This window comes from Onychomys torridus, chromosome 21, assembly GCF_903995425.1.
Source record: "Onychomys torridus chromosome 21, mOncTor1.1, whole genome shotgun sequence".
NCBI lineage: Eukaryota > Metazoa > Chordata > Mammalia > Rodentia > Cricetidae > Onychomys > Onychomys torridus.
Window position 1 is genome coordinate 4647298 of NC_050463.1, and position 25782 is coordinate 4673079.

The 25782-nt window shown below is 43.3% G+C and overlaps 1 protein-coding gene across 1 annotated transcript; it reads left to right on the forward strand.

Annotated features, from left to right (window-relative positions):
* The first annotated feature begins 9635 nt into the window (after positions 1-9635).
* Positions 9636-12759, forward strand: LOC118571749 (zinc finger protein OZF-like). The gene is made up of 2 exons (XM_036171001.1): positions 9636-10334; positions 11126-12759. The coding sequence occupies exons 1-2, from the start codon at positions 10219-10221 to the stop codon at positions 12684-12686; spliced, it is 1677 nt and encodes a 558-aa protein (XP_036026894.1). The 5' UTR covers positions 9636-10218; the 3' UTR covers positions 12687-12759.
* The last annotated feature ends 13023 nt before the right edge of the window (positions 12760-25782 follow it).

Here is a 25782-nt window from a genome sequence, read left to right on the forward strand (position 1 = left end):
TAGTTGCCTAGACTGGCCTAGAACTCACACCTTAGCCCTTGAATCTTTCCCCTTGGCTTGGCTTCCTACGTGCCTGGAGAACAGGGCTGGACTAGAGAGTGAGCAAGCCAGAGCACAGAGTGGCCTGTGTGACTGGCCATGGGTGTATGACAAGACCAGAATGTTCCTAGGGTCGGATTAGAATCCAGAACCTTGCTTGAAATGGAATGCCACCAGTTCAGCATGGATGGATGGGAAGAGGCCCTGGATTGAATCCTCTTGGGGGTCGAAATATCCAGAGATTCTATTGTGGGCTATGGCCACAGATACAGTGTGAGGCATTGTTTATGAAGAGAGAGATATACACTACTGAGGCCATGGTCATGGCTTAGTTGCAGCTTCAGTGGCCTCGTCTAGAGGGTGAGTGAGCATGCCAAGACCAGAGCTGTGTCCAGGAGTCCCTGGACAAGGATAAGGAGACTGATGAAAAAGAGGGTTCCTTCTTGCTCACTGGTGGAGAACACTAAGCTGAGATTACACAAAACTGAAGAACCTCCCAGGTGGCAAAGTATCCACTTCTCACATGGGAAACTGAACCAGAGAAGGAAGACAGTTGTGGCTAGAGCTACTCAGGGTGTTGTTCCAATTGGTTATTGTAATGATGGTAACAAGTGTGGTGCACTTAGATCTGTCTGAATAACAGGCATAGGGAGGTGAAATCACTCAACAAAGGAGAAAGACAATAAATGGACCTTTAGTAGGATTTGAACACATGTATCCCATGTGTACTCATAAAGTTTTTAAGGCTGCATGTATTTATTAATGTAGGGGTGAGGGCATGCATGTGTGGGAATCAGAGGACAACTTACCTGTAGATCAGGCAAAACCAAGTTTTAACATTTCAAATAATTAAATTCAATATCAAGATTTTCAAAACCAGCATTGTTTTAATCCTGTTCAATAAACCTGATTTTAGGACAGGACAGAAAGTTATCAACAGAAAGAAATCCTAACACAAATTATACTGGAGACATAATGTCTCCTTGGTGGGGCCAGTCCAAGTGGTTACCTTACTAATGATGGGGTAACCTCAATTAAAATGGGTGGCTGGTGATATTTCTCAGAACAGTTTCGAAAAGGAGTCACAAGCCATCCAGATTTGAAACAAACCCAATTAGCAAGACACATTCAGGACACATGTAAACTCGGCATTCAAAACTAGTCTGAAACATACAAGTGTGGCCACACCATTCACACATTTCCACCATACATAAAAAGTAAACAGGATCATGAACAGAAACATTTTTTTTCATGAGGCTCCCAGCAGGTCGGGCAGCCTGATACCAGGATCCCAGAGCAGGCGCTGCAGCGGGAAACTGAAAAACAGAGTAGCAGCACATGCTGCCCAGTTGAGTAAGTCAGAGCGGCAAGTGAGAATTTTGGAAAAAGAGATTTTTAGGAGGGTGGAAAGTTAGCAAGTGTATTGAAGAGAGAACAGTGTTAAGGGTGGAGTGGGCATGTAGAATTTTAGGGGTGGGGAGTATGGGAGGAGGGACCCCATGGGCTGCAGCAAGATGGTGGTAGTAGTGGAGGTAGTGGAGGTGGTGGACATGGTGGTGGAGGTGGTGAAGGTGGTGATGGAGGTGATGGATGTCTGGTGGAGCTGCTGCTGGTGTGCGGTGGTGGTGGTAGAGATGGTGGAGGTGGTAGAGGTGGTGTGGAGTGGTGGACAGGGGTGCTGGTGCTGATGTAGAGATGGTGGTGGAGGATGGTGGAGGTTGTTTTGTTGTGGTGGTGTGGTGGAGATGGTGTAGTGATGGAGGTTGGTGGTGTGGTGGTGGGTGGATCGGCGCTGGTGGTGGGTAGATATGTGGTGAGGTTGGTTGGTGGTGTGGCAGCAGCAACTCTGCTGGATGGAGGAAAGATGGAGGAGGCAAACAGACAACAAACAGTCTGGAGACATATTGCAGTAGTTCAGGGTGTGAGAGCAGACAGGAACAGAGAATGGAGGTATTGTGGGAGAACCTGGTGTGACCGGAAGGAGAGAGGCAGGCAGACAGAAACAGAACTGAGGAGAAGAGGAATGGAGAATTAGAATCACAAGAGTATGGCCGAACTACACACTCGACAAGATGCAGAGGTAACAGGAAGAGAGAGGAAGGGGTAGTATGTCACATCCCCATTGGAGAAGAAAACCCCAGAGTTTCTGGGACTGAAATTGGACTCAGCAAGTACCCATTTAACCATTTCTGAGGATGTGGTTGGAGGGGGTGGTACACAAATCCATCTGGAGCTGTGTGTGGGGTGACTCTGTGTGAAGTCTCTCTCACACAGGGGAACCCAAGGGCATCAATGTAATACCTGAAAACAGGCTGGAGTCACCTGGCACTCAGTGGCTCAGCAGGCAGTCTGGAGGCTGGAAGAGGTCCTGCACCTCTTAAGACATTGTGGTTGGGAATGGGAGGCTTACTGAGCTGCTCATCAGTGTGCCAGGTGGAGTGGGCAGAGAGTGAATGGCCTTCCACAGCCACAGCATATGGAAGACTACTCACCATGGCCAGTGCATAAGGATAAGTATTGGATCCCGGTTGGTGCGGTCCTATGTCACCAATGCAATAAGCCAAATCAAACTGAATTAATAAACCAGATTTAATAAACAGAGCAGTGCAAAGCAGAGCACTCCCAGGTGACTCTCAGGAAAGCAGGAGGCAGATCATATGAGCACCCATGGCAGATGTATGGTCTGGGTCTTAAATAGCTGGTGGGCATGGTCCCAGACATCACTAGGGGAGGAAGCCAAGGATGTTGGGCTTTCTGCAATGGGGCTGCCTGAGCAGAGATTCCAAACAGGTTGAAAAAAATTGTTAGTGCCCTGTACTTTTAATGAAAGCAACTGTGTAAATAGGCTTAGGCTTTGTGATGATTATTAAATTGTCCAACACCATGTACACCAATGTCAGGTAGTCATCACTGTTGCAAAGCATTCCTTTAATGACAAAACATGAAACAATGCCATAATAGATGTCACAGTTTCATATCACACATGTGAGAGGCATGTTGTAAAACTGCCCTCTAATTACACAGCTCCCAATTGTCATATCATTGATGAGGGCATTAGTGTATGGCCAGACCTTTTATAAGCAAAGTTTTGAATTAACCTAGTGTTCCTCATAAACTTGTAGTGACTGAATTACCATATTTTAGTGAGAGGAGCACTTTATGAGAGACAAGGTTTTCTTTGGTGTGAGAAACATGAATCTCTATTTCACATCTGTATGCACACAAAACATTTGACTATGTGAATGCAATGTGAAAACCCTTTATTTGTTATCTTCCTTTACCAGATGTGTCATCTGTCACTCTGATACAATCCATTGAGCATAAAGGGAATGGAAAGAAGCATTGGACTTCTGTTTCTCTCAGAACAACTGGGAATATTGTGGTAGTCCCCACTATGAGAAGACTTGATGACTGTGATACAAGTTTACAATTAAATAGTTTTCCAACTTCAGTGGGAATTCATCAACAAACTCTCATTGGAGAAAAACCTTTTGAGTACCAGGAATATGGAAATTCATCTCTCTCTACTGGCACTGTGCACATGTGGTGTGGCTCACAGTAAAAGAAAATGTTATGAATGAATCAGTGTGTTCAGACCCTAGTTCTTCCAGTTTCTCAAAGATGTGAAAAAGCTATGTGGAAGAGAAAAATCTAAATGTGAGTCATCTATAAGGCTTAGGCTTGACAGGCATCATCAAACACACCAACAACAATAATGAAGAGACTCTCTGTGAATGTAATCAATGAAAAAAGCCTTTAGATTTGATTGCTCTTTAGAAGTATACAAAAGAACTAATTTCGAGGAAAATGCTATGAGTATAATCAAAGATATAAAGTTTGCATGTCACAGTCTTCATCATCAAGTACATAGAATTCAAACTAGAGAGAAATGCTTATGAATGTATCAATGTAGTAAAGCCTTTGTACAGATAGTGATGCTTCACAGACATGAAAGAGGTCATCTGGAGAGAAACCTCATTGTGTGTAAACTATGTGGTAAAGCCTTTGCACAAAATATTCTTCAAAGTCATGAAAGAATTCATACTGGAAAGAAACCATTGAATGTAAATAGTGTAAAGCATTTGAGTTGAAGAGATATCTCTCCGCCATGAAAGAATTCATATGGAGTGAAGCCCTATGAATGTAATCAATGTGGTAAAGCCTTTGCACACAAGAATAATCTTCAAATGTCATGAAAGAATTCATTACTGGAGAGAAACCCTATGGTGTAATCATGTGGTAAAGCCTTTTGCACAAAGACTAGTCTCAAAGTCATGAAATAATCCATAGCTGAGAGAAACCTATGAATGTAATCAGTGGTTAAAGCCTTTGCACAGAAGAGTATCTTCAAAGTCATAAAGAATTCATACTGGAGAGAAAACCTATGAATGTAATCAATGTGGTAAAGCCTTGCCACAGAAGAGTAGTCTTCAATTCATGAAAGAATTCATACTGGAGAGAAACCAGTATAAATGTGATGAATGTGGTAAAGCCTTTGGAAGAAGAGGTATCTTCCATCATGAAAGAATTCATACTGGAGAGAAACCCTATGAGTGTAATCAATGTGTAAAACCTTTGCACAGAAGAGTAGTCTTCAAAGTCATGTAAGAAATTCATACTGGAGAGAAAACCATATAAATGTGATCAATGTGGTAAAGGCTTTTCACAGAAGGGTAGTCTTCAAAGTGTCATGAAAGAATTCATACTGGAGAAAACCATATAAATGTGTGAATTGTGGTAAAGCCTTTGCACGAAAGGTAGTCTTCAAAGTCATGAAAGAATTCATACTGGAGAGAAACCCACCCTCTAGGCCCCCTACCCCGGGCACCAGCCATTTCGGGGAAGACCTGCCCAACTTGGCCCCAGGTTCTGGTAAAGGGCAGGACCCCCCATCCCCACCGGGAAGGTTCCCCCTCTCCAAGACCCTTTGGTGGACCCTTCAACTCCAAAACTCTGGCCCCACACCCATCTGCCGGAGACCCAGCCACTTCTGGGAGACTTTAGAAACCAGCCCCTAGCTTCCATCCTGCCCCGGAACTCCCATCTGGACCAGAGGTGAGTGCCTGGGGTTATAGTGAGAGAGGTACCCGCCTCTAGGCCCCACCTCTTGCACCAGCATCCCAGGAAACCTGCCCAACTTAGCCCCAGTTTCAGTCATTCGTTGGGCCCTGCAGGAAGGCTCCCCTTTTCCAAGACTGCAGGCAGACCTGCAATCTCCATACTGGACAGTACCATATGGATGTAATCAATGTGGTATTATTCAGATGTAAGCTTATGTGAGCTGCCATGTGGGTTCTGGAAACTGATTGTGTTTCTATAAGAGATACTTGCTGGAGCCCAGTTCCATAGGGGTTCAGTCCAAAGAAGAGATCATGGCATCAGCAGTGGAAGGAAGACTGCATTATCTGAGCTTGAAGCAGTATAGCTGCTGCTCTTATTGAAAAATGACTCCACATTTTATTCTTATAACTGAACTTAGTTTGGACTCAAGCAGGTAAAAACAACTTAATGATTCCAGCATAAAAGCAGCCACCAACCTCATTACCAGCATTTTTCCTGATGCAAAAGTGATAAATCAGCAAGTATCTTAATGCCTTTCTGGATGTGAGCCCATTGTTTCCTTTCATAGTGTTTTCTCCTTGGAACTAGGTCTATCCAGTTAGTAATTCATTACGTTCTCTATTTTTGGTGTAATCAGAGGACACAATAGGACTTCCTGTTGGGATTGGCATTGTAATCACATTGTGTGTAGTCCATGGTGTTGGGATTTTTTCCAAGAATTTTGTTTAAGCAGATGCCTTACCTATGTACTAAGTTCCCATCCTCCAGAGTAGCCAGCAAAAAAAAAAATTCCACAGTAAAAGGCATAAGGAAACTTCATAACATGTAGTCAGAATTATTAAAATGGAAATAACAATGATGCTGGAGAATTAAGATCGGCAATGTGGTAATGCTTCAACTTTGTCAAACAGCAAAGGTCACTGTGCAAACCTGACAAGTACCAAAACAGATTCTGGTGAATATATCAGGCATTGGTCTAAGGTTCATGAAAACCAGAAATTTCAATTGTTCCTAAGTTTCTGTAATATATCACTTATTCTGGTACTGTGTTTTAGGATACAAATGGGAAGACAAAAATATTGAAGAACATTATCAAAATTCTACAAGACTTGGAAGGTAATTTTCACGTGTAAGCTGATATATATATATATATATATATATATATATATATATATATATATATAAATGTCTGTGATAAGTACTGGATTCCTGGTAGCTGGATTCATCCATCACTGATACAATAAGTGATGGAGGAATCAAACCAAATTAATAAATCCAGATTTAATAAAGAGAGCATAGCAAAGCAAAGAACTCCAGGGACCTCTCTGGAAGGCCTGAGACAGAACAGGAGAGCATCTATAGCACATCTATGGGCCAGGTCTTAAATAGCCAGTGGGCATGGGCATGGTCCCAGGCAACTCTGGGGGAGGAGCTGCCAATGGTGGGCTTTCTGGAATGACGCCCCCTCTGCTGGAGATTGTAAACATCTGAAAATATTGGGTATATATGGGTGCAGGTTCAATTCTGTTTACTTCCTGCTAGCATGGGACCTTGTGGGGACAGGGGAGTTGGGGGTGAGGTGGGCCAATGCTCAGCAGGGGTATGGCTGAAGAAGCATTTGGATAGCTGCCATCCAGGAGACCTCAGGCATCTGTTCTTGAGGAGGCAGAGCATGCAGTTTGGTAGGAGAAAAAAATAGATTATCACTGGCCCTCTGAATGGGGCTAGCCATTGGTAGTAGGAAGACTGCCAGAAAGAATGGAATAGAGAATTGTCCTCATTGAACAAAACAGTCTAGGGTGAATGAGTGAGGCATGAGGGAAGATATGTCCTTAACTGGGACATCTTGGAAAACAAGATTTTAGTTGCTGGGTAGGTACCCACTTATTCCTGGAGAGGTGGTATCAGCAGTGAAATCCCTGATGCTTGGTGAGATGGCATGCTAAATCTATGGTTGATGTTTTCCAGGAGTACTGGAGCCATAGCATCTGCTGTTTTTCTGGAGGTTGGGAGAGCATCCATCCTATAAATGTGTCAATAAGAGTTAAGAGATATGGAGCTTTGTTATGAGCAGGCATGTGGCTGAAATCCACCTGGTAGTATTTGTCCAGCTGACATCCTTGGTTTGTGGATGGCACCCTCAGAGCTGTTGCAGGAGCTGGTGTATGTGGAGGTCCCCCTGCGGGCTTGGCCTTGGCCCAGGCAGGAGGAGTGAACCTACAGAATATGCTCAAAAATGGGTGGGGTCAAAATTAGGCTCTGGAAACTGATATTATTTTCCATCAGCCCATACTGTTTACAAAGTAGCAGAGCCCTTTTCCCAGGAACCTTCAGGTATGTGTAAATCTACTGGAACCAGTTTACATCTTGGTGTCATAGTACAAATCTATGGCCTTGGGTTAAGGCATGAACAGTTTTAAGTATAAATTCACTGAACGAAGGAGGATTGGTGAGTGAAGGAGGAGGGAGTTGAACATGTCTGCAGGGGTCTGTATCTTCTCTAATGTTAACCGTGTCTAAAAGCTGAAAACAGTCTAATCCAATGGAATTTAATGACCTCTGAAAACTGTTTGTAATCAGTGCTCAGTCAGTTTATCAAAACTGCATTTATCAAAGCTAAAACTTCAAATGTCAGAAATTTTATATGAAACCAGTTGATCCTGTAGCATGGAGTCTGTGAATGAGGCACACCTGTCTCTATTTTTAACAGGAAATGTACTAATGAGCTACTAAGGTATTTGCACCCTTGGCATGGAGAGTGCCATTAAACTGGGGAATCTATTAGTACCCTGGTCATCAAACACCATCAGATCTGAGAAGGATATGTAAATGAGCAGGAGTGAGCCAGCTTTCCAGTTACCCAGGCAGTCCCAAGTCTCTATCTATGTGGTCACTGGGTGACAAGTCCCAGAGGTAGCACTTGTTCAGATGCCAAGCCCAGAGGATCTGACAGATTCTCTGTGTAGTAGAAATTTGGGGAGATTGTCCTTCCTGTCTTGGCAGAGTGGCACAATTGTTACCCCACTGTGCCACTTATTCATAGTCTGGACATGATCTCAGCAGCAGTTAAAGGTGTAGAGCAGCTTTTCACTGTGTGACTGACTGGCTTTGTTACATTTGAGGCAAGCCTCCAGGTGGAGGATCTTCTGTGGCCATCCATCTTCCGGGAAAAGATGCAGGATGCTTCCAGGAGTTGGCATGTCTCTCATAAAAAGCTTTTGTGAGCTGGAGAGATGGCTTAGCCGTTAAAGGCTAGGCTCACAACCAAAAAAATAAAAAGGTTTTGTATTAAATGCCATATTCTCAGATCTCAGAGAGTGTTTGAGAATTGGGGAACCAAATCTGCTAGGTATATCTAAAGTAGACAAAGTTTTTTTAGGTTAAACTTTGAGGGCATGTTTAAGTTAAGTCTAGACATACAGTTTACCCAATTAGTTACAGCTGACCAATGTTAGTAAAAGCCAGAAGATTCAGTCTGTAGTTTTCAGTGGTGATCCTAAGATATATCAGGCAAAACCAAGTTTTAACATTTCAAATAATTAAATTTCAATATCAATTTTCAAAACCAGCATTGTTTTAAATCCTGTTCAATAAACCTTGATTTTAGGACAGGACAGAAATTATCAAACAGAAAGAAATCCTAACACAAATTATACTGGAGACATAATGTCTCCTTGGTGGGGCCAGTCCAAGTGGTTACCCTTACTAATGATGGTGGTAACCTCAATTAAAATGGTGGCTGGTGATATTCTCCAGAACAGTTTCGAAAGGAGTCACAAGCCATCCAGATTTTGAAACAAACCCAATTAGCAAGACACATTCAGGACACATAAATAAACTCAGGGCATTCAAAACTAGTCTGAAATCCACAAGTGTGGCCACACCATTCACACATTTCCACCATACATAAAAAGTAAACAGGATCATGAACAGAAACATTTTTTTTCATGAGGCTCCCAGCAGGTCGGGCAGCCTGATACCAGGATCCCAGAGCAGGCGCTGCAGCGGGAAACTGAAAAACAGAGTAGCAGCACATGCTGCCCAGTTGAGTAAGTCAGAGCGGCAAGTGAGAATTTTGGAAAAAGAGATTTTTAAGAGGGTGGAAAGTGTAGCAAGTGTATTGAAGGAGAACAGGTGTAAGGGTGGAGTGGGCATGTAGAATTTTAGGGGTGGGGAGTATGGGAGGAGGGACCCCATGGGCTGCAGCAAGATGGTGGTAGTAGTGGAGGTGGTGGACATGGTGGTGGAGGTGGTGATGGAGGTGATGGATGTGGTGGAGCTGCTGCTGGTCGTGCTGGTGGTGGTGGTAGAGATGGTGGAGGTGGTAGAGGTGGTGGTGGAAGTGGTGGACATGGTGGTGCTGGTGCTGATCGTAGAGATGGTGGTGGAGGATGGTGGAGGTTGTTGTTGTTGGTGGTGGTGGTGGTGGAGATGGTGGTGGAGGTGATGGAGGTTGGTGGTGGTGGTGGTGGTGGTGGTGGTGGTAGATATGGTGGTGGAGGTTGGTGGTGGTGGTGTGGCAGCAGCAACTCTGCTGGTATGGAGGAAAGATGGAGGGAGCAAACAGACAGACAAACAGTCTGGAGACATATTTGCAGTAGTTCAGGGTGTGAGAGCAGACAGGAACAGAGAGAATGGAGGTATTGTGGGGAGAATCCTGGTGTGACCAGGAAGGAGAGAGGCAGGCAGACAGACAAACAGAACTGAGGAGTAAGAGGAATGGGAGAATTAGAATCACAAAGAGTATGGCCGAACTACACACTGGGAACAAGATGCAGAGGAACAGGGAAGAGAGAGGAAGGGGGTAGTATGTTCACATCCCCAATGTGGAGAAGAAAACCCCAGAGTTTCTGGAGACTGAAATTGGACTCAGCAAGTACCCATTCTCAAGCCATTTACTGAGGATGTGGTTGGGAGGGGGGGTGGTACACAAATCGCATCTGGGAGCTGTGTGTGGGGTGGACTCTGTGGTGAAGTCTCTCTCACACAGGGGAACTCCAAGGGCATCAACTGTCAATACCCTGAAACAGGCTGGAGTCACCTGGCACTTCAGTGGCTCAGCAGGCAGTCTGGAGGCTGGAAGAGGTCCTGCACCTCTTAAGACATTGTGGTTTGGGAATGGGAGGCTTACTGAGCTGCTCATTCAGTGTGGCACAGGTGGAGTGGGCAGAGAGTGAATGGCCTTCCACAGCCACAGCATATGGAAGACTACTCACCATGGCCAGTGCAATAAGGTAAGTATTGGATCCCTGGTTGGTGGGTTCCTATGTCACCAATGCAATAAGCCAAATCAAACTGAATTAATAAACCCAGATTTAATAAACAGAGCAGTGCAAAGCAGAGCACTCCCAGGTGACTCTCAGGAAAGCAGGAGGCAGATCATATGAGCACCCATGGCAGATGTATGGTCTGGGTCTTAAATAGCTGGTGGGCATGGTCCCAGACATCACTAGGGGAGGAGCCAAGGATGTTGGGCTTTCTGCAATGGGGCTGCCTGAGCACGAGATTCCAAACAGGTTGAAAAAATTGTTAGTGTGCCCTGTACTTTTAATGAAAAGCAACTGTGTAAATAGGCTTAGGTTTGTGATGATTATTAAATTGTGACAACACCATGTACACCAATGTCAGGTAGTTCATCACTGTTAGCAAAGCATTCCTTTAATGACAAAACATGGAAACAATGCCATAATAGATGTCACAGTTTCAATCACAGCCATGTGAGAGGCATGTTGTAAAACTGCCCTTCTAATTACCACCATGCTTCCCAATTGTCATATCATTGATGAGGGCATTAGTGTATGGCCAGTACCTTTTATAAGCAAAGTTTTAGAATTACACCTAGTGTTCCTCATAAACTTGTAGTGACTGAATTACCATATTTTAGTGAGAGGAGCACTTTATGAGAGACTAAGAGGTTTTCTTGGTGTGGAAACATGAATCTCTATTTCACATCTGTATGGCACACAAAACATTTGACTATGTGAATGCAATGTGAAAACCCTTTATTTGTTATCTTCCTTTACAGATGTGTCATCTGTCACTCTGGATACAATCCATGTGAGCATAAGGGGAATGGAAAGAAGCATTGGACTTCTGTTTCTCTCAGAACAACTGGGAGATATGTGGTAGTCCCCACTATGAGAAGACTTGATGACTGTGATACAAGTTTACAATTAAATAGTTTTCCAACTTCAGTGGGAATTCATCAACAAACTCTCATTGGAGAAAAACCTTTTGAGTACCAGGAATATGGAAATTCATCTCTCTCTACTGGAACACTGTGCACATGTGGTGTGGCTCACAGTAAAAGAAAATATTATGAATGTAATCAGTGTGTTCAACCCCTCAGTTCTTCCAGTTTTCTTCAAAGATGTGAAAAAGCTTATGTGGGAAGAGAAAATACTAAATGTGAGTCATCTAGTAAAGGCTGTAGGCTTGACAGGCATCATCAAATACCCCATACAATCAATGATGAAGAGACTCTCTGTCAATGTAATCAATGTGAAAAAGCCTTTAGATCTGATTGTTCTTTAGAAGTATACAAAAGAACTAATTTCGAGGGAAAATGCTATGAGTATAATCAAAGATATAAAACGTTTGCATGTCACAGTCTTCAGCATCAAGTACATAGAATTCAAACTAGAGAGAAATGCTTTGAATGTTATCAATGTAGTAAAGCCTTTGTACAGATGAGTGATGTTCACAGACATGAAAGAGTTCATGCTGGAGAGAAACCCTATGTGTGTAATCTATGTGGTAAAGCCTTTGCACAAAAGATTATTCTTCAAAGTCATGAAAGAATTCATACTGGAAAGAAACCATATGAATGTAATCTATGTGGTAAAGCATTTGCAGTGAAGAGATATCTTCTCCGCCATGAAAGAATTCATAATGGAGTGAAGCCCTATGAATGTAATCAATGTGGTAAAGCCTTTGCACACAAGAATAATCTTCAAATTCATGAAAGAATTCATACTGGAGAGAAACCCTATGAGTGTAATCTATGTGGTAAAGCCTTTGCACAAAAGACTAGTCTTCAAAGTCATGAAATAATCCATACTGCAGAGAAATCCTATGAATGTAATCAATGTGGTAAAGCCTTTGCACAGAAGAGTCATCTTCAAAGTCATAAAAGAATTCATACTGGAGAGAAACCCTATGAATGTAATCAATGTGGTAAAGCCTTTGCACAGAAGAGTAGTCTTCAATGTCATGAAAGAATTCATACTGGAGAGAAACCATATAAATGTGATGAATGTGGTAAAGCCTTTGGAAGAAAGAGGTATCTTGTCCACCATGAAAGAATTCATACTGGAGAGAAACCCTATGAGTGTAATCAATGTTGTAAAACCTTTGCACAGAAGAGTAGTCTTCAAAGTCATGTAAGAATTCATACTGGAGAGAAACCATATAAATGTGATCAATGTGGTAAAGGCTTTTCACAGAAGGGTAGTCTTCAAAGTCATGAAAGAATTCATACTGGAGAAAAACCATATAAATGTGTGAATTGTGGTAAAGCCTTTGCACGGAAAGGTAGTCTTCAAAGTCATGAAAGAATTCATACTGGAGAGAAACCCACCCTCTAGGCCCCCTACCCCCGGGCACCAGCCATTCGGGGAAGACCTGCCCAACTTGGCCCCAGGTTCTGGTCAAAGGGCAGGACCCCCCATCCCCACCGGGAAGGTTCCCCCTCTCCAAGACCCTTTGGTGGACCCTTCAACCTCCAAACTCTGGCCCCACACCCATCTGCCGGAGACCCCAGCCACTTCTGGAGACTTAGAAACCAGCCCCTAGCTTCCATCCTGCCCCGGAACTCCCATCTGGACCAGAGGTGAGTGCCTGGGGTTATAGTGAGAGAGGTACCCGCCTCTAGGCCCCACCTCTTGGCACCAGCCATCCCAGGAAGACCTGCCCAACTTAGCCCCAGTTTCCAGTCATTCGTTGGGCCCTGCAGGAAGGCTCCCCTTTTCCAAGACTGCAGGCAGACCTTGCAATCTCCATACTGGACAGTACCATATGGATGTAATCAATGTGGTAATTTCAGATGTAAGCTGATGTGAGCTGCCATGTGGGTTCTGGAAACTGAGTTGTGTTTTCTATAAGAGATACTTGCTGGAGCCCAGTTCCATAGGGGTTCAGGTCCCAAAGAAGAGATCAGGCATCAGCAGTGGAAGGAGACTGTCATGATCTGAGCTTGAAGCAGTATAGCTGCTGCTTTATTGAAAAATGACTCCACATTTTATTCTTTATAACTGAATCTTAGTTTAGACTCAAGCAGGTTAAAAACATACTTAATGATTCCAGCATAAAAGCAGCCACCAACCTCATTACAGCATTTTTCCTGATGCAAAAGTGATAAATTCAGCAAGTATCTTAATGCCTTTCTGGATGTGAGCCCATTGTTTCCTTTCATAGATGCTTTCGTCCTTGGAACTAGGTCTATCCAGTTAGTAATTCATTACGTTCTCTATTTTTGGTGTAATCAGAAGGACACAATAGGACTTCCTGTGTGGGATTGGGCATTGTAATCACATTGTGTAGTGCCATGGATGTTGGGATTTTTTCCAAGAATTTTGTTTAAGCAGAATGCCTTACCTATGTATAAGTTCCCATCCTCCAGAGTAGCCAGCAAAAAAAAAAATTCCCACAGTAAAAGGCATAAGGAAACTTCATAACATGTAGTCAGAATTATTAAAATGGAAATAACAATGATGCTGGAGAATTAAGATCGGCAATGTGGTAATGCTCAAACTTTGTCAAACAGCAAAGGTCACTGTGCAAACCATGACAAGTACCAAAACCAAACCAAAACTGTAAACACCAACTTTTGTTAAAATAAACTGTATGTGTGTCTGTGTGTGTGTTTTGAGATGGAGTCTATCTCAGTTGCCTAGACTAGCCTAGAAATCACTCCTTATCCCTTGAGTCCTACCCCTTGGCTTGGCTTCCTAAGTATCTGGAGAAAAGAGCTGGACGAGGGAGTGAACAAGCCAGAGCACAGAGTGACTGACCTAACTGTGTGTCTGGAGGCTCACAGGTAGTAGCTAGAGGTGCATGACAAGATCAGAATGTTCCCAGGGCTGGATTAGAATGCAGAACCTTGGTTGAAATGGAATGCCACCAGTTCAGCATGGAAGGATGGGAAGAGGCCCAGGATTCAGTCCTCTTGGGGGTCAAAATGTCCTGAGATTCTCATATGGGCTAGGGCCACAAATACAGTGTGAGGCATTGTTTATGAAGAGAGACATATACACGACCACAGCCATGGTCATGGCTTAGTTGCAGCTTCAGTGGCCTCATATAGAGGATGAGTTAGCATGCCAGGGCCAGAGCTGAGCCCAGGAGTCCCTGGACAAGGACAAGGAGACTGATGAAAAAGAGGGTTCCTTTTTGCTCACTGGTGGAGAACACTAAGCTGAGATTACACAAAACTGAAAAACCTCCCAGGTGGCAAAGTATTGCAGAGTCCTTCTCACATGGGAAACTGAACCAGAGAAGGAAGACAATGGTGACTAGAGCAATTCTGGATTTTGCTCCAACTGGTTATTGTAACTATGGTAACAAGTGTGGTGCACTTACATCTGTCTGAATAATAGGCATAGGGAGGTGAAGTCACTCAACAAAGGAGAAAGACAATAAATGGACCAGTAGCAGGATTTGAACCCACATATCCCATGTGTACTCATAAAGTTTTTAAGACTGCACATATTTATTAATGTAGGGGTGAGGGCATGCATGTGTGGGAATCAGAGACAACTTACCTGAATCCATTTTCTCCTTCAGTCATGTGGATCCCAGGGATGGATCTCAGATGGAAAAACAGGCTTGGCAGCAAGTTCTTTACCTCCAGAATCTTCTCACTGGCCCTCAGTTGTATCATTTTGTGTGTTTTATTAGTGTGAATGTGCATGTGTGGAGGTCACAGGTCAAAGTTGGGCATCTCATAAATTGCCATTATACTCCAAGTTGACTTTATGGGTTATTGGGTATGGCAAGACATCTCTAGACTCTAGAATTCCCCGCGATGTGCAAATGGAGACCCTAAGGACTGGGGAGGCATTCTGGCATTCTATCTAGGACCAAATAGACAGAGTATATGCTGACCTGAAGTTCAGACAGTACCTGGTTTATATGTGCTGTGAGTACACAGGGCCTTGAGTCATTAAATTATAATCTGTGTTTTGATTGTGGTTACCAATCACATCCCCATAAATTCATGGCTGTATTGTCCACATAGTGCTTTACTTTTCCTGTTTGTCATTCTGGCCCTATATATTCCACCCCTTTTGTAATATGTTTTACCTGAGATCAAGTTCAAATCTCTAGAAGCTAAATATTTCCCCCCTAAAGAGTCCAATCTAGATGCCAAGATTTGATGAACATCAAAACATGAACTAGAATCCTTTCATGGGTAACCAAATAATTGTTTGAATTTTTTCCTTCCCAAATATTTAAATGAGGATCATTTTCAGCGCCTGGGATATTCAAACACAAGTTCTGAGTTGGGTCAGCTCCTGTCCTGAATCTGGTAGCCTGTACCAAGTTCCAGTGATGAGGTCCCTGGTTGCATGCTGAAATAGGGTGGTCGCTCATGAAATCCCACCCCCTCCAGATTACAGAACTTCCAAAGAAGCCTTTTTACTAAAGGCTTTGAGGTGCAGCAGGCTGTCCTGGCCAGCTCTGAGGAGGCAGAGGAGGCACTGAGAGGCCAAATGACAGTCTTGCTGCAGAGAAACTAGTTACTACTGTCTCTGTGGAGCACGGTCAGCTGATGGGACATAGAGACAGCAGTTGCTGTACAGAGGATAGCTTGCTGTATCCAGCCTGGGTCAGGTGCCTCAGAGACATGTCCCTGCTTCAGCCATCTATGACCACTTAAGTTTGGGTTTTGGTTAAGATGCAGCTGATGCAAGCCCAGGGCTGTTGAGACAGCTCAGCCATTCAGTCTCCTTCATTCACCTTTGCAAGATAAAGCCTTAGGGACCATCTTCCCCAGCCTGCAGGATGATGAGCAAGTCTCATGCACCTGGAGATCAGCCTGGAATCTTACCAATGGTGCTCTGCCAGCCACATCACACAATGACTATCAATACTTTCCCTGTGATTCCCATTACTCTGCAACACTTCACATGTTACAACTTCTGATAGGTCACCTACATCACAGGTCTCCACCAGGGAGTGTGAGTTCACTGTGAAAGTGAAACAACCAGTATGGAATATGTGGAGCTGTCAAGAATGGGGCAGATGGGCTCAGCAGAGAGTTTGACCTTCTGGACCCAAAACTCAGTTATGGCAATAAACATGAATACAGTGCAATATTTAATAAATTCTGCTTCTTTTGTGTCTTTGGCCTCCTGACTGCTCCACCTAGTTCCCATGTATTCCCTTCCCCTCCCACTCTCTCCACATGACCCAGCTCAGTCTGGCCTTGTCCACTCTGGACTCCCTCAGATATCCCTGCCTGTGACTTGCTGTCCCACACAACTACAATAAACTTTTCCCCCACCATACTTAGGAGCAGTCATATCCTGTTCTTTTTATTCTTTTTCTCATTCAAACAGACCCATTGATACAGTTCAGAATTATGAAATTTGCCTCATTAGTTTATATACCATGAAATTAAGCATTCATTGAAGCATTAACTAAAGGATCAGGAGAAGGGATCTGAGTTTCAGTCAGATCCTGAGAAAGGACAAGTCCCTAAGGTTCATGGCTGGCCTGGAAGTCTAAAGGTCTAGAAACCATTCTGTCTTTGTGGCCAAGATGTGTCTAACAGAAAATGCTATATCTCCCCTTCATAAAAACTCTTTGCCTGGGACTTTATTATTAGAGTCTAGCTCTGTCAAGGTTCAGGTCCAAAACTGGAGGTGTGGATTTTTTGGGGCAGGAGGCTGACTAGATCTGAGAGTGAATATGAACAGCTGCAACTTTATTAAAGCAAAAAAGAGAAACTAGGGACTCATCATTCCACTCTACATTCTATTCTTTCCATTGATTTATATATTTTAAATTTTTTATCGGTGGATTCTGCTGGAGTATCCACTGCAGATAAACACTGGAGGGCTCCTGTTGCAAATCACCCTCTGGATGGATGGAAGGCTCTTTCTACTGACACTTGGAGGGGACCGGACCTGGTGTTGGTGTGGACCCAGAGTTCTACTTATGTCTTTCCTCAAGACAATGAGATTCCTCATTGGGTTTCTGAGTGCTGTGTGTGCCCTGTGGCTGCAGCTTAAACCCAACATGGCAGAGATCTATTGGGACTTTGTGAAAAACTCTCCCCTTCCAAAGACAATGGGGATTGAAAGCTCAATAGGGCCAGCTTTGGCAAGCATTAACATAAGCCTAGGAATTGCAGCCATGATGTTGGATTCTCCAGAAGGTCATGTATGGCAACTGGTTTTTTAGGTATGTATGAGAACGTATCACCCAGACACTTTGGAGATTAAGGATAACACTGAAGATGACTGACCTCCATTTATTAACAGTAGCTTGCCAGCTAAGCATTTTCATTTTCACAATCCTATTCAAGATGGAGTAGTGCCTACTTCTCAGGAGTGGCTCTGTGCAACATTTTTTTGCCTCCTGAAATTCATTTAGCCCCCTTTGAAGATACATTAAAATTTGTAAGCCTGAATGTAGCTATTATGAGACCATTAGTTCTGCATCTTGTGAAATGCCTGTTTATACTTTATGGTTCCTAGTTGCTCTTTTGCAGAGCTGCCAGCTTAAGTCATGCTGGGATCAAGAAAAATGGGCCTTTGGTGGTTCGTGTTCCTGGAGTTGTGTCCATGCCAGTGGATGCCCACACACTCCAGAAGAGATTTTGACATCATTGCTGCCTTTGTTGCTGTTAATAGCAGTGAAGACCAGTGCTACTACTGTTTCTGGGATTGCCATTTATTAATTGGTACAGCTAGCACAGTGGAGACTCTGGCAGCAAAAGTAGCTACCACAGTTAGTGTATAGCTATTTTAAATCAAACTTTCTTTTTACACAAATGAAAATCATAGCACATTTTCTACAGCACACCTGAGGTATTGCTAGGCCACAAAGTGGTAGGTTTCCTTTGTCCTTTCTCAGTTTCATAGCAAAACCTAATTCCCCAGAATAGAGTCCTACTGAGTGCAGGAATAGTTCAGAGAAGACTTTGCAGTCCAGCCCCAAGTTCTGCAGCAATGTCAATCTCTGCAGGTCTGGGGCAGTTCTGTGCCTGGGGTGGAAGTCAGGGCTGCCAATCATTGGGCTCCCTCTCTTCACAGCACTCTGTCCCTAAGGAAGCTGTTTAGATCTCTCAGGCCTCAGTAGCCAATCAGAACCTCCAGATTGATGGCCAGTCAGAATGGGGAGGCCACTTCCGGTCCACCCTGCCTCAAGGTCTGTTGCACAGTGGTTAAAGGTATTTCTCCTTTTCTGTGTGCTGGGCTGTGACTGGCTGCTGGGAGCCACAGGGAGAGAGGGTGAGCTCAGAATCCGCCATGGTGAGTGAGGGGTCACCATCACTCATGGGGAGAATCCACAGGAGCCAGTGTAGGGTCCCCCCCGGGGGGAGGGCTGTGGACATACCTTCAGTACGCAGTGTCCCAAGTGATTCCCCTTGGTCCCCTGAGGTCCCTGCAACTCCCAGGCAGAAGTGGGACCTCACAGTGATTTACACCTGCGCTTTGTGCAGGCACAAAGCATGGGGGAGTGTGAGCCTTTGTGCGGAAATAGCAGTGTCATCATGCAAGGCATCATGGTGATCTCTTTTATTATTATTATTATATTTCAGTAAAAACTGTGGCCAGGAAAGGCAGATTGGCTAACTTGAAGAGCCCTGGTCACTTTAGTGTCTTCTAAAAGTTCTGCACTTGGCAATGAACATTCAGGTGTAGGATCTGTTTGCAGTTAATTCTGTGCAGGGTGTAAAGTCTGTGTCATTAACACATTTGCATGTAGATGCTAGGGTGGTTCATTTCCCTATGTCATTAAGACCAGACTTACTATGATTCCTGGCCTCATGTGGTAAAATTGACTCTATACTTACTGTGTTTTTTATTTCTAAGTTTGCTCTCAAGTTCTGTTGATCTCTTTATTCTTTCCCAGACAGTACAGTGTTCCCCACACACACCCTCACCCCCAAGATAGGTTTCCTCTGTGTAGTGCTGGCTGTGCTGGAACTCACTCTGTAGACCAGTCTGGACTCAAAAAAAACCAAGTACTTCATATAAAGGCGTGTACCGCCACCACCGCCCAGTTCAGTGCAGTCTTTATTGCCGTTTCATTCAAAGTTTGAAGTCAGATGGTGTCACTGTGTGTACTAGTTATTCAGAGATGTGTTGATCAATTTTTCATTCATGATGACATTTTTTTCTCATGCAATTTAGTTTGTAGCATAAATTGCAAGACTTTAATTGGACTTTTGCTGTATCTGTAGCTCAAATTCCTCAGTGTCATAACATAATATTGACATAATAGACACATGGCGGCTTTCTACTCAAGGTTAGTCCTGCTTTCTGCCAAAGAAATCCATCCTCCATCAGGCACAGTTTCCAGTGGGATCCCCAACTCTCCATGGTTAAATGTGCACTGTTACACCCTTTCCTTAAAAAGACTCTTTAGGGCTGGAGAGATGGCTCAGTGGTTAAGAGCACCGACTGCTCTTCCAGAGGACCTGAGTTCAATACCCAGCAACCATCTGTAATGGTGGCTCACAACCATCTGTAATGAGATCTGGTGTACTTGCCTGGCATGCAGGAATACAAGCAGGCAGAACACTATATACATAATAAATAAATATTCTTTGAAAAAAAAAAAAAAAAGACTCGATTAGGTTCGCATGTATATAGAAGAGATGGTGCCTGTGACATTGGCAGCTAGGGAACAGAGGAAAGCATTCCATGACCCCAACCAGAGACAGCTGAGTCCATCCACATGTTTCACCAACTGACTGTAACCATTGAAGTCAGTTGTTGTCATCCAGGTCTTTCACCTTCTCTCAGTCCCCAAACACAAGATGTTGCTTGGCCCCATTTCCTCCCAGTTGAGTTGGTCTGGGCTGTGATCAGACAGATTGTGACTCTCCATGTTTGCTGGACTGAAGTCTTTTGGGTTTAATTTGTTAAAATGTTTAAATCAGTGGTAGTATTGCATGCTTTTAATGCCAGCACTTGAGATGCAGAGGCAGGCAGATCTGTGCGTTTGAGTCCTGCCTGGTCTACAGAGTGAGTTCCTAGGACAGCCAGGACTGTTACATAGACAGAACCTGTGTAGAAAAACAAAAACAAAAACAAAGAAACACAGTTGCCTTGGTCATAGTGCCTCACAGCAAGGGAAGAGTCAGTAAGATAGGTTATGTAGTAATTTGTTATATTATCTCTGTATTCTCCACACGTCCTGGGGAATCAAGGAAGTTAAATGAAAGAGTAATGTGCTGTGGAGTATTATGTTAACTCTATAAAGATTTGTTACCTTTATTTATGATGCAGAGTATTATCTTATGTGAAAGTGTTATATTTGTTTATCCTGCATTGGTTTAATTATGAAGAGATGTGTTGCTGTTTCACTTTGCCTGCCTAAGGCACCTGAGTAGTCTAATAAAAAGCTGAATGGCCAATAGCTAGGTCGAGGAGGGGTGCACAGAGCTGGTGGGCAGAGAGAATAAACAGGAGCAGAAATCTATGCTCAAGAAGAAAGAAGAAGGAAGAAATGAGAGAGTGAGGGAGAAAGAGAGGAACACACCCAGGACCAGGAGCCAGGCAGCCACAAGCCTGACATGGAGACAGCAGGAAAGATATACAGAAAAAAAATGAAAATTACAGAGCCCCGAGGCAAAAGGCAGATAAAGAGGAACAGGTAAATTTAATTTGAAGAGATAGCCAGAGATGAACCTAAGCTAGGCCAAGCATTCATAACTTATAATAAGTCTCTATTCCATGTTTTGGGAGCTTGCTGTTGTCCCCCTAAAAATGTCTGGTACATTTGGTGTTTCAATGTGGGGCATGGATTTTCCACATACATCCTGAGAAAGCTGGAGAAAAAAAAAGTAAAAAGAAAACAGTAAAAAAAAAAAAAAAAAATGGTTACAACTCCTTTAAGAGGTTCTGCCCTACAGAAGAGCATTAAACAGCCCTTTTCACCATAAGTAGAAATAGCAAGCTATGTAAAAAACGCCTGCCACAATGTTGCCAACCACTTTCTAGAGCTGGAGAGGTTGAATGCAACACCCACTTAAATGCAGTTCCTGGTTAAATAAATGGCCAGGCTGCAGGCTGCAGGCTCACTTCTCACGGACTGCGAAGGGGGTATTGGGAAAAGGGGATGGCTAAAGAAAACCACCCTGACCCTGAAGCCAAGAACTAGGGAAAGATGGCTGAGATCCGGGCAGAAAGAAAAACAGTTTGGCTCAGTCTGATCAGAGTCATTTTTGCCCCTGGCCAACTGACTTGTGAATCCAACCAATCACAGAGCAGGACAGTAGAACCCTGGACCCCAAATCAATGCCTGGTTGACTTTACCCCAAAGACTTCCTGTGAAAACAACCCTGCCTGGTCAGTTAGAAATAGGCTGATCTCTTTACCTTCATATAGGCAGCTACTCTCCTGGACTCCTCCTTCCCAAATAAATCTTTGTCAAAAGGGTTTTGGGTTTGAAGATCTTCATTCACTGGCATAGAGAAGATCCTTGCTGAGATGTCTCTCAGTGGACAAAATGAGGGAGAGCTGAGAGAGCAGAGCAAGGAAGAGCTGAAGAGAAGATCTTTGCTGATTCATTCCTCATTGGACAGAGAAAGTGAGAACTGAAAAAGTAACAATTTTCTCAGGAGCCAGAGAAGATTACTACATTTCTGCAGGGAATTCCGTTTTTGCAGAGTGAAGCAAAAGAAGTACCATCTTAGGCTAGAGAAGCAGAGCTCTGCTAGGAAGCCACCTTAAGTAGGGACTGAGCAAAGCATAGCTTTAGTGATCCTCCACAAGAGAAGCAGGATTGCTATATCCTGCATGGAGCCTATCCCCGTCACACCAGGTATACCTTGACTTTCCCTAACAGTCAGAATACCCTTCCCTGCTGAAGCAGTTCCAGGCCTGACTTTCCTGAGAAGTCAGAAAAATTTCCCTTCCAGGGTTGGGCTGCTTCTTTGCAGTTCCAGCTTTCAGAGCTGTGCTAAACAGCTCCAGGTGTCTGGGACACCTTCGGGGCAGAGCTGTTGTTCTGAGCAGCTGGAGGTGTCCAGGATTCCTCACCCTCCAGGGCTGAACTGTCTGTCTCCTTGAGTTCAGTCATCAGAGCTGTCCTAAGCAGCTCAAGGTGTTGCCTGACTCCCCAGAGTTGTTGCAACAAATTTACTTACATTGTTGGTGCCAAAACCCAGGACCAAACCCACAGAGTTGCAACCAATTTACTTATAAGGGGTGGGGCCAGGTGGAGATCCTAATTGTCACTTAGCAGGTTAAAGTTTGACTCATGTGGTCAGAAAAGCCTGGAGATACACAATAAGGACAGGTCCAGAAGGGAAAAACAAAAAAAACAAAAACAAAAAAACAAAAAACAAAAAACAAAAACCCTTAAACTGGTCCACTGTCGTTAAAAATGTGTGTAGGAGCTGGACAGTGGTAGCCTACACCTTTAATTTCAGCACTCGGGAGACAGAGACAGATGGATCTTCATGATTTCAAGGCCAGCCTGGGCTACACAGTGAGATCCAGGAAAGTTGCAACACTGCACAAGGAAACCCTGTCTCATACCCACCCCCCAAAAAAGGTTGTAGGTTTAAGAAAGAAATGAAAAAATGTATAGTCAATGATAAAAAATAGTTTAAAAATGATATTTTAAAAGAAAGAATAAAATAATATAAAAAAGAATAAACCACATAAAGATTAAAAAAAATACACAAGGAAAATCAGGCATTAGTCATGCATACCTTTAATCCCAGTACTCGGGAGGCAGAGCCAGGCAGATCTTTGTGAGTTCGAGGCCAGCCTGGGCTACCAAGTGAGTTCAAGGAAAGGTGCAAAGCTACACAGAGATACCCTGTCTCGAACAAACAACAGAAAAAAACACAAGGAATCTGGGCATGTGTGGTGGTATGTTGTCTTTGAACATTTTGAATCCTGATGAGCGAATGACGGATGCTGTGAGACTTGGGATTGTAAGAGAGGCTGCTGAATTAAAACAGCTCAGATACTTTAGCTTTAAAAAAGAAGTCAGAATATGTATTTTGTTGGGGAAGAGCCTATGGAAACAAAAGGCTGTAGTTATATTCAAGATTGACTGAGATCAGGTTTGACTGGTTGACACCATCTGAAAATCTTGTCTACAGACATAAAAAAATAAACCTAGAAAAACTATAAGACAAGTGACATATTTTACATGCTCAAACATAAAACAAAAAGTTATTTTTGGCTGGCAAGTGGACAGTGCACAGTCCATGTTTATGTTAATGCAGATATGTATGTTACCTTTAAAAGTTTGTGTTTTCAGAACAAGGGCACCAGAATGGAACTCAGGACCTCTGGAAGAGCTGCCAGTGTCTTAACCACTGAGCCATCTCTCTAGCTCCATGGACTGATTTCTTGAAAAAACATTTAGTCTTTGGCAAGATTATCTCTAGAATGTCTGTAATTTCTTTATTTTTAATCCTTAGAGATGTGTTGAGGGTCAACGAGTTTGTAAGGTCTCTCTCTAATGCTTCTGCTGTTGTTGATGTCCTGTTTTAATCTGTGGTGGTCTAATAGGATTCAGGGAGTTATTTCAATTTTCTTGTATCTGTTGAGACTTACTTTGTGTCTGAGAATGTGGTCAATTATGGAGAAAGTTCTGTGAGGTGCCTGTTGTGAGGTATTCACCAGAGAAAGCTGGTTAGACATGGGTTTAAGCCAATAGAAAGTCTTTATTATCTGCCTGCAAGTACACTGGTGTTCCAGATGCAAGTATAGCCCTAAGTCTTTTTCAGGATGAGCTTTTAAGCACAAAAAGCATGTTCTGGGTTGACAAACTTCAGTTAACAAGAACTGCTAGCCAAATGCAGAAGTAGTCTAAAAAAAATCAAGGTTAGTACATTTACTTTCATTTATTTATTTGTTAGTTTGTTTTCAAGACATGGTCTCTCTGTGTTGCTTTGGAGTCTGTCCTGGAACTCACTTTGTAGACCAGGCTGGTCTCAAACTCACAAAGACCCAAAGGGCCCTGCCTCCCAAGTGCTGGGATTAAAGGCATAAGCCACCACTGCCTGGCTACTCTTTGTTTACAAACTCTATTATTATTTTTAAACTATTTTTATCTATGACTGTCTATCTGCCTGCCTCTGCCTCCCTAGTGCTGGGATTAAATTTGTGTGTCACCACAGTCTGGCAAGGGTTAGTACATTTAGAGACTTCCTATACGTATGCAGTTTCATGAATTAGACATTATTTATTCCTGTGGCACAGTGTCTGAATCTGCAAGGATTTTATATTCCATAGGCCAGAATGTTTTTAATGTTGTTTTCCAAGAAGCCTCAGTTTCACAAACCCAGTTCTTATAATGGAAACCCCACTGTTTCTGGCAACCAGGAAGCCTAACCCTGGAAGGCATAGAATTGTAAACTGTATTTTGCTCAATAGATTAAACCCCAACATCTTTTTTTCCCTCTAGATATTTAACATGGGCATCAGTGAGCAGAGGTCAAAATGAATATGGTTTTCTGCTCTGTACTTATATTAGGTAATACCTTCCCTGTATCTTTCCTTCTTAGATCCCAGGTCCAGGCCTAAGGGCAGTGGGGGTTGCAGATGACCCTGTGAACATACAAAAGTCAGACTCCAGACAAGTTAGAGGGATGGGGAGTAGAATGGCTTTGGGATCAATTAAATGGAATTTTAATGAGTACATCGTCCAGAGACAGTCCACATGGCAGCATCTGTGACTACCTGAGACCCTAAGTCAAATATATCAGTTCTGCTCTCTCCTGAGGTACCCCATGTGGGTCCTAATTTTTTCAGTTAATAAAACTGCTATAGCTCCCATGTACCTGGTTTTATCTTTCATCTCTTGACAGACATGGATGAGCACCTTTGTCAACACAGAAGAGGGTAGCCGCAACCATGTCATGCTGTGCTGTGAGTCTAAGATCTTGATATAAACTTAACTTGTGTGTTTTGTTTCATGAAACTAGCATTAGCCTTGATTTTTGTTAGACAGATGGATCAAATGTCACTATAGGGTCCTACCATTTGGACAGGCACATCACAGGACATTTCTATGGCCCCAAATTTGAGTTAAAGCCCCTTTTCTCTTGTGTTTCATGGAAAAACATGGAAAAGTTTTGAGACATCTTGAAATTCTGTGGCTGGAGTGGAAATCATAGCTCTTTTTAAAGTCTTAAATGGCTTTTGTTCAGTCTAGGTCCTCATTATGGGCTCAGGACCCCCTTTGTGCTGGTGTATAAAGGCCTTGACAGTCTGGAAGGTCTGGTTCCAGAGGCATCAATATCCAGCTGCACCCAGGGACTCTTGAAGATGTCTCTTAGTCTTTGAGTTGGATCTGAAGGAGGGCAGCAATGCCATTCTAGTCAGGACTCTTTTCCTCCCCTCTGCTGGTAGTTAGAATGGGTAGGCCTCTACACATGGAGACTTTCTTAGCCCACAGGTTGTTAGCCCAAGTCTGTAACCCTTGTAGTTGTTCCTCAGTGTGCCCTTTACAATTTGTTTTCTTAGGACATCTGGA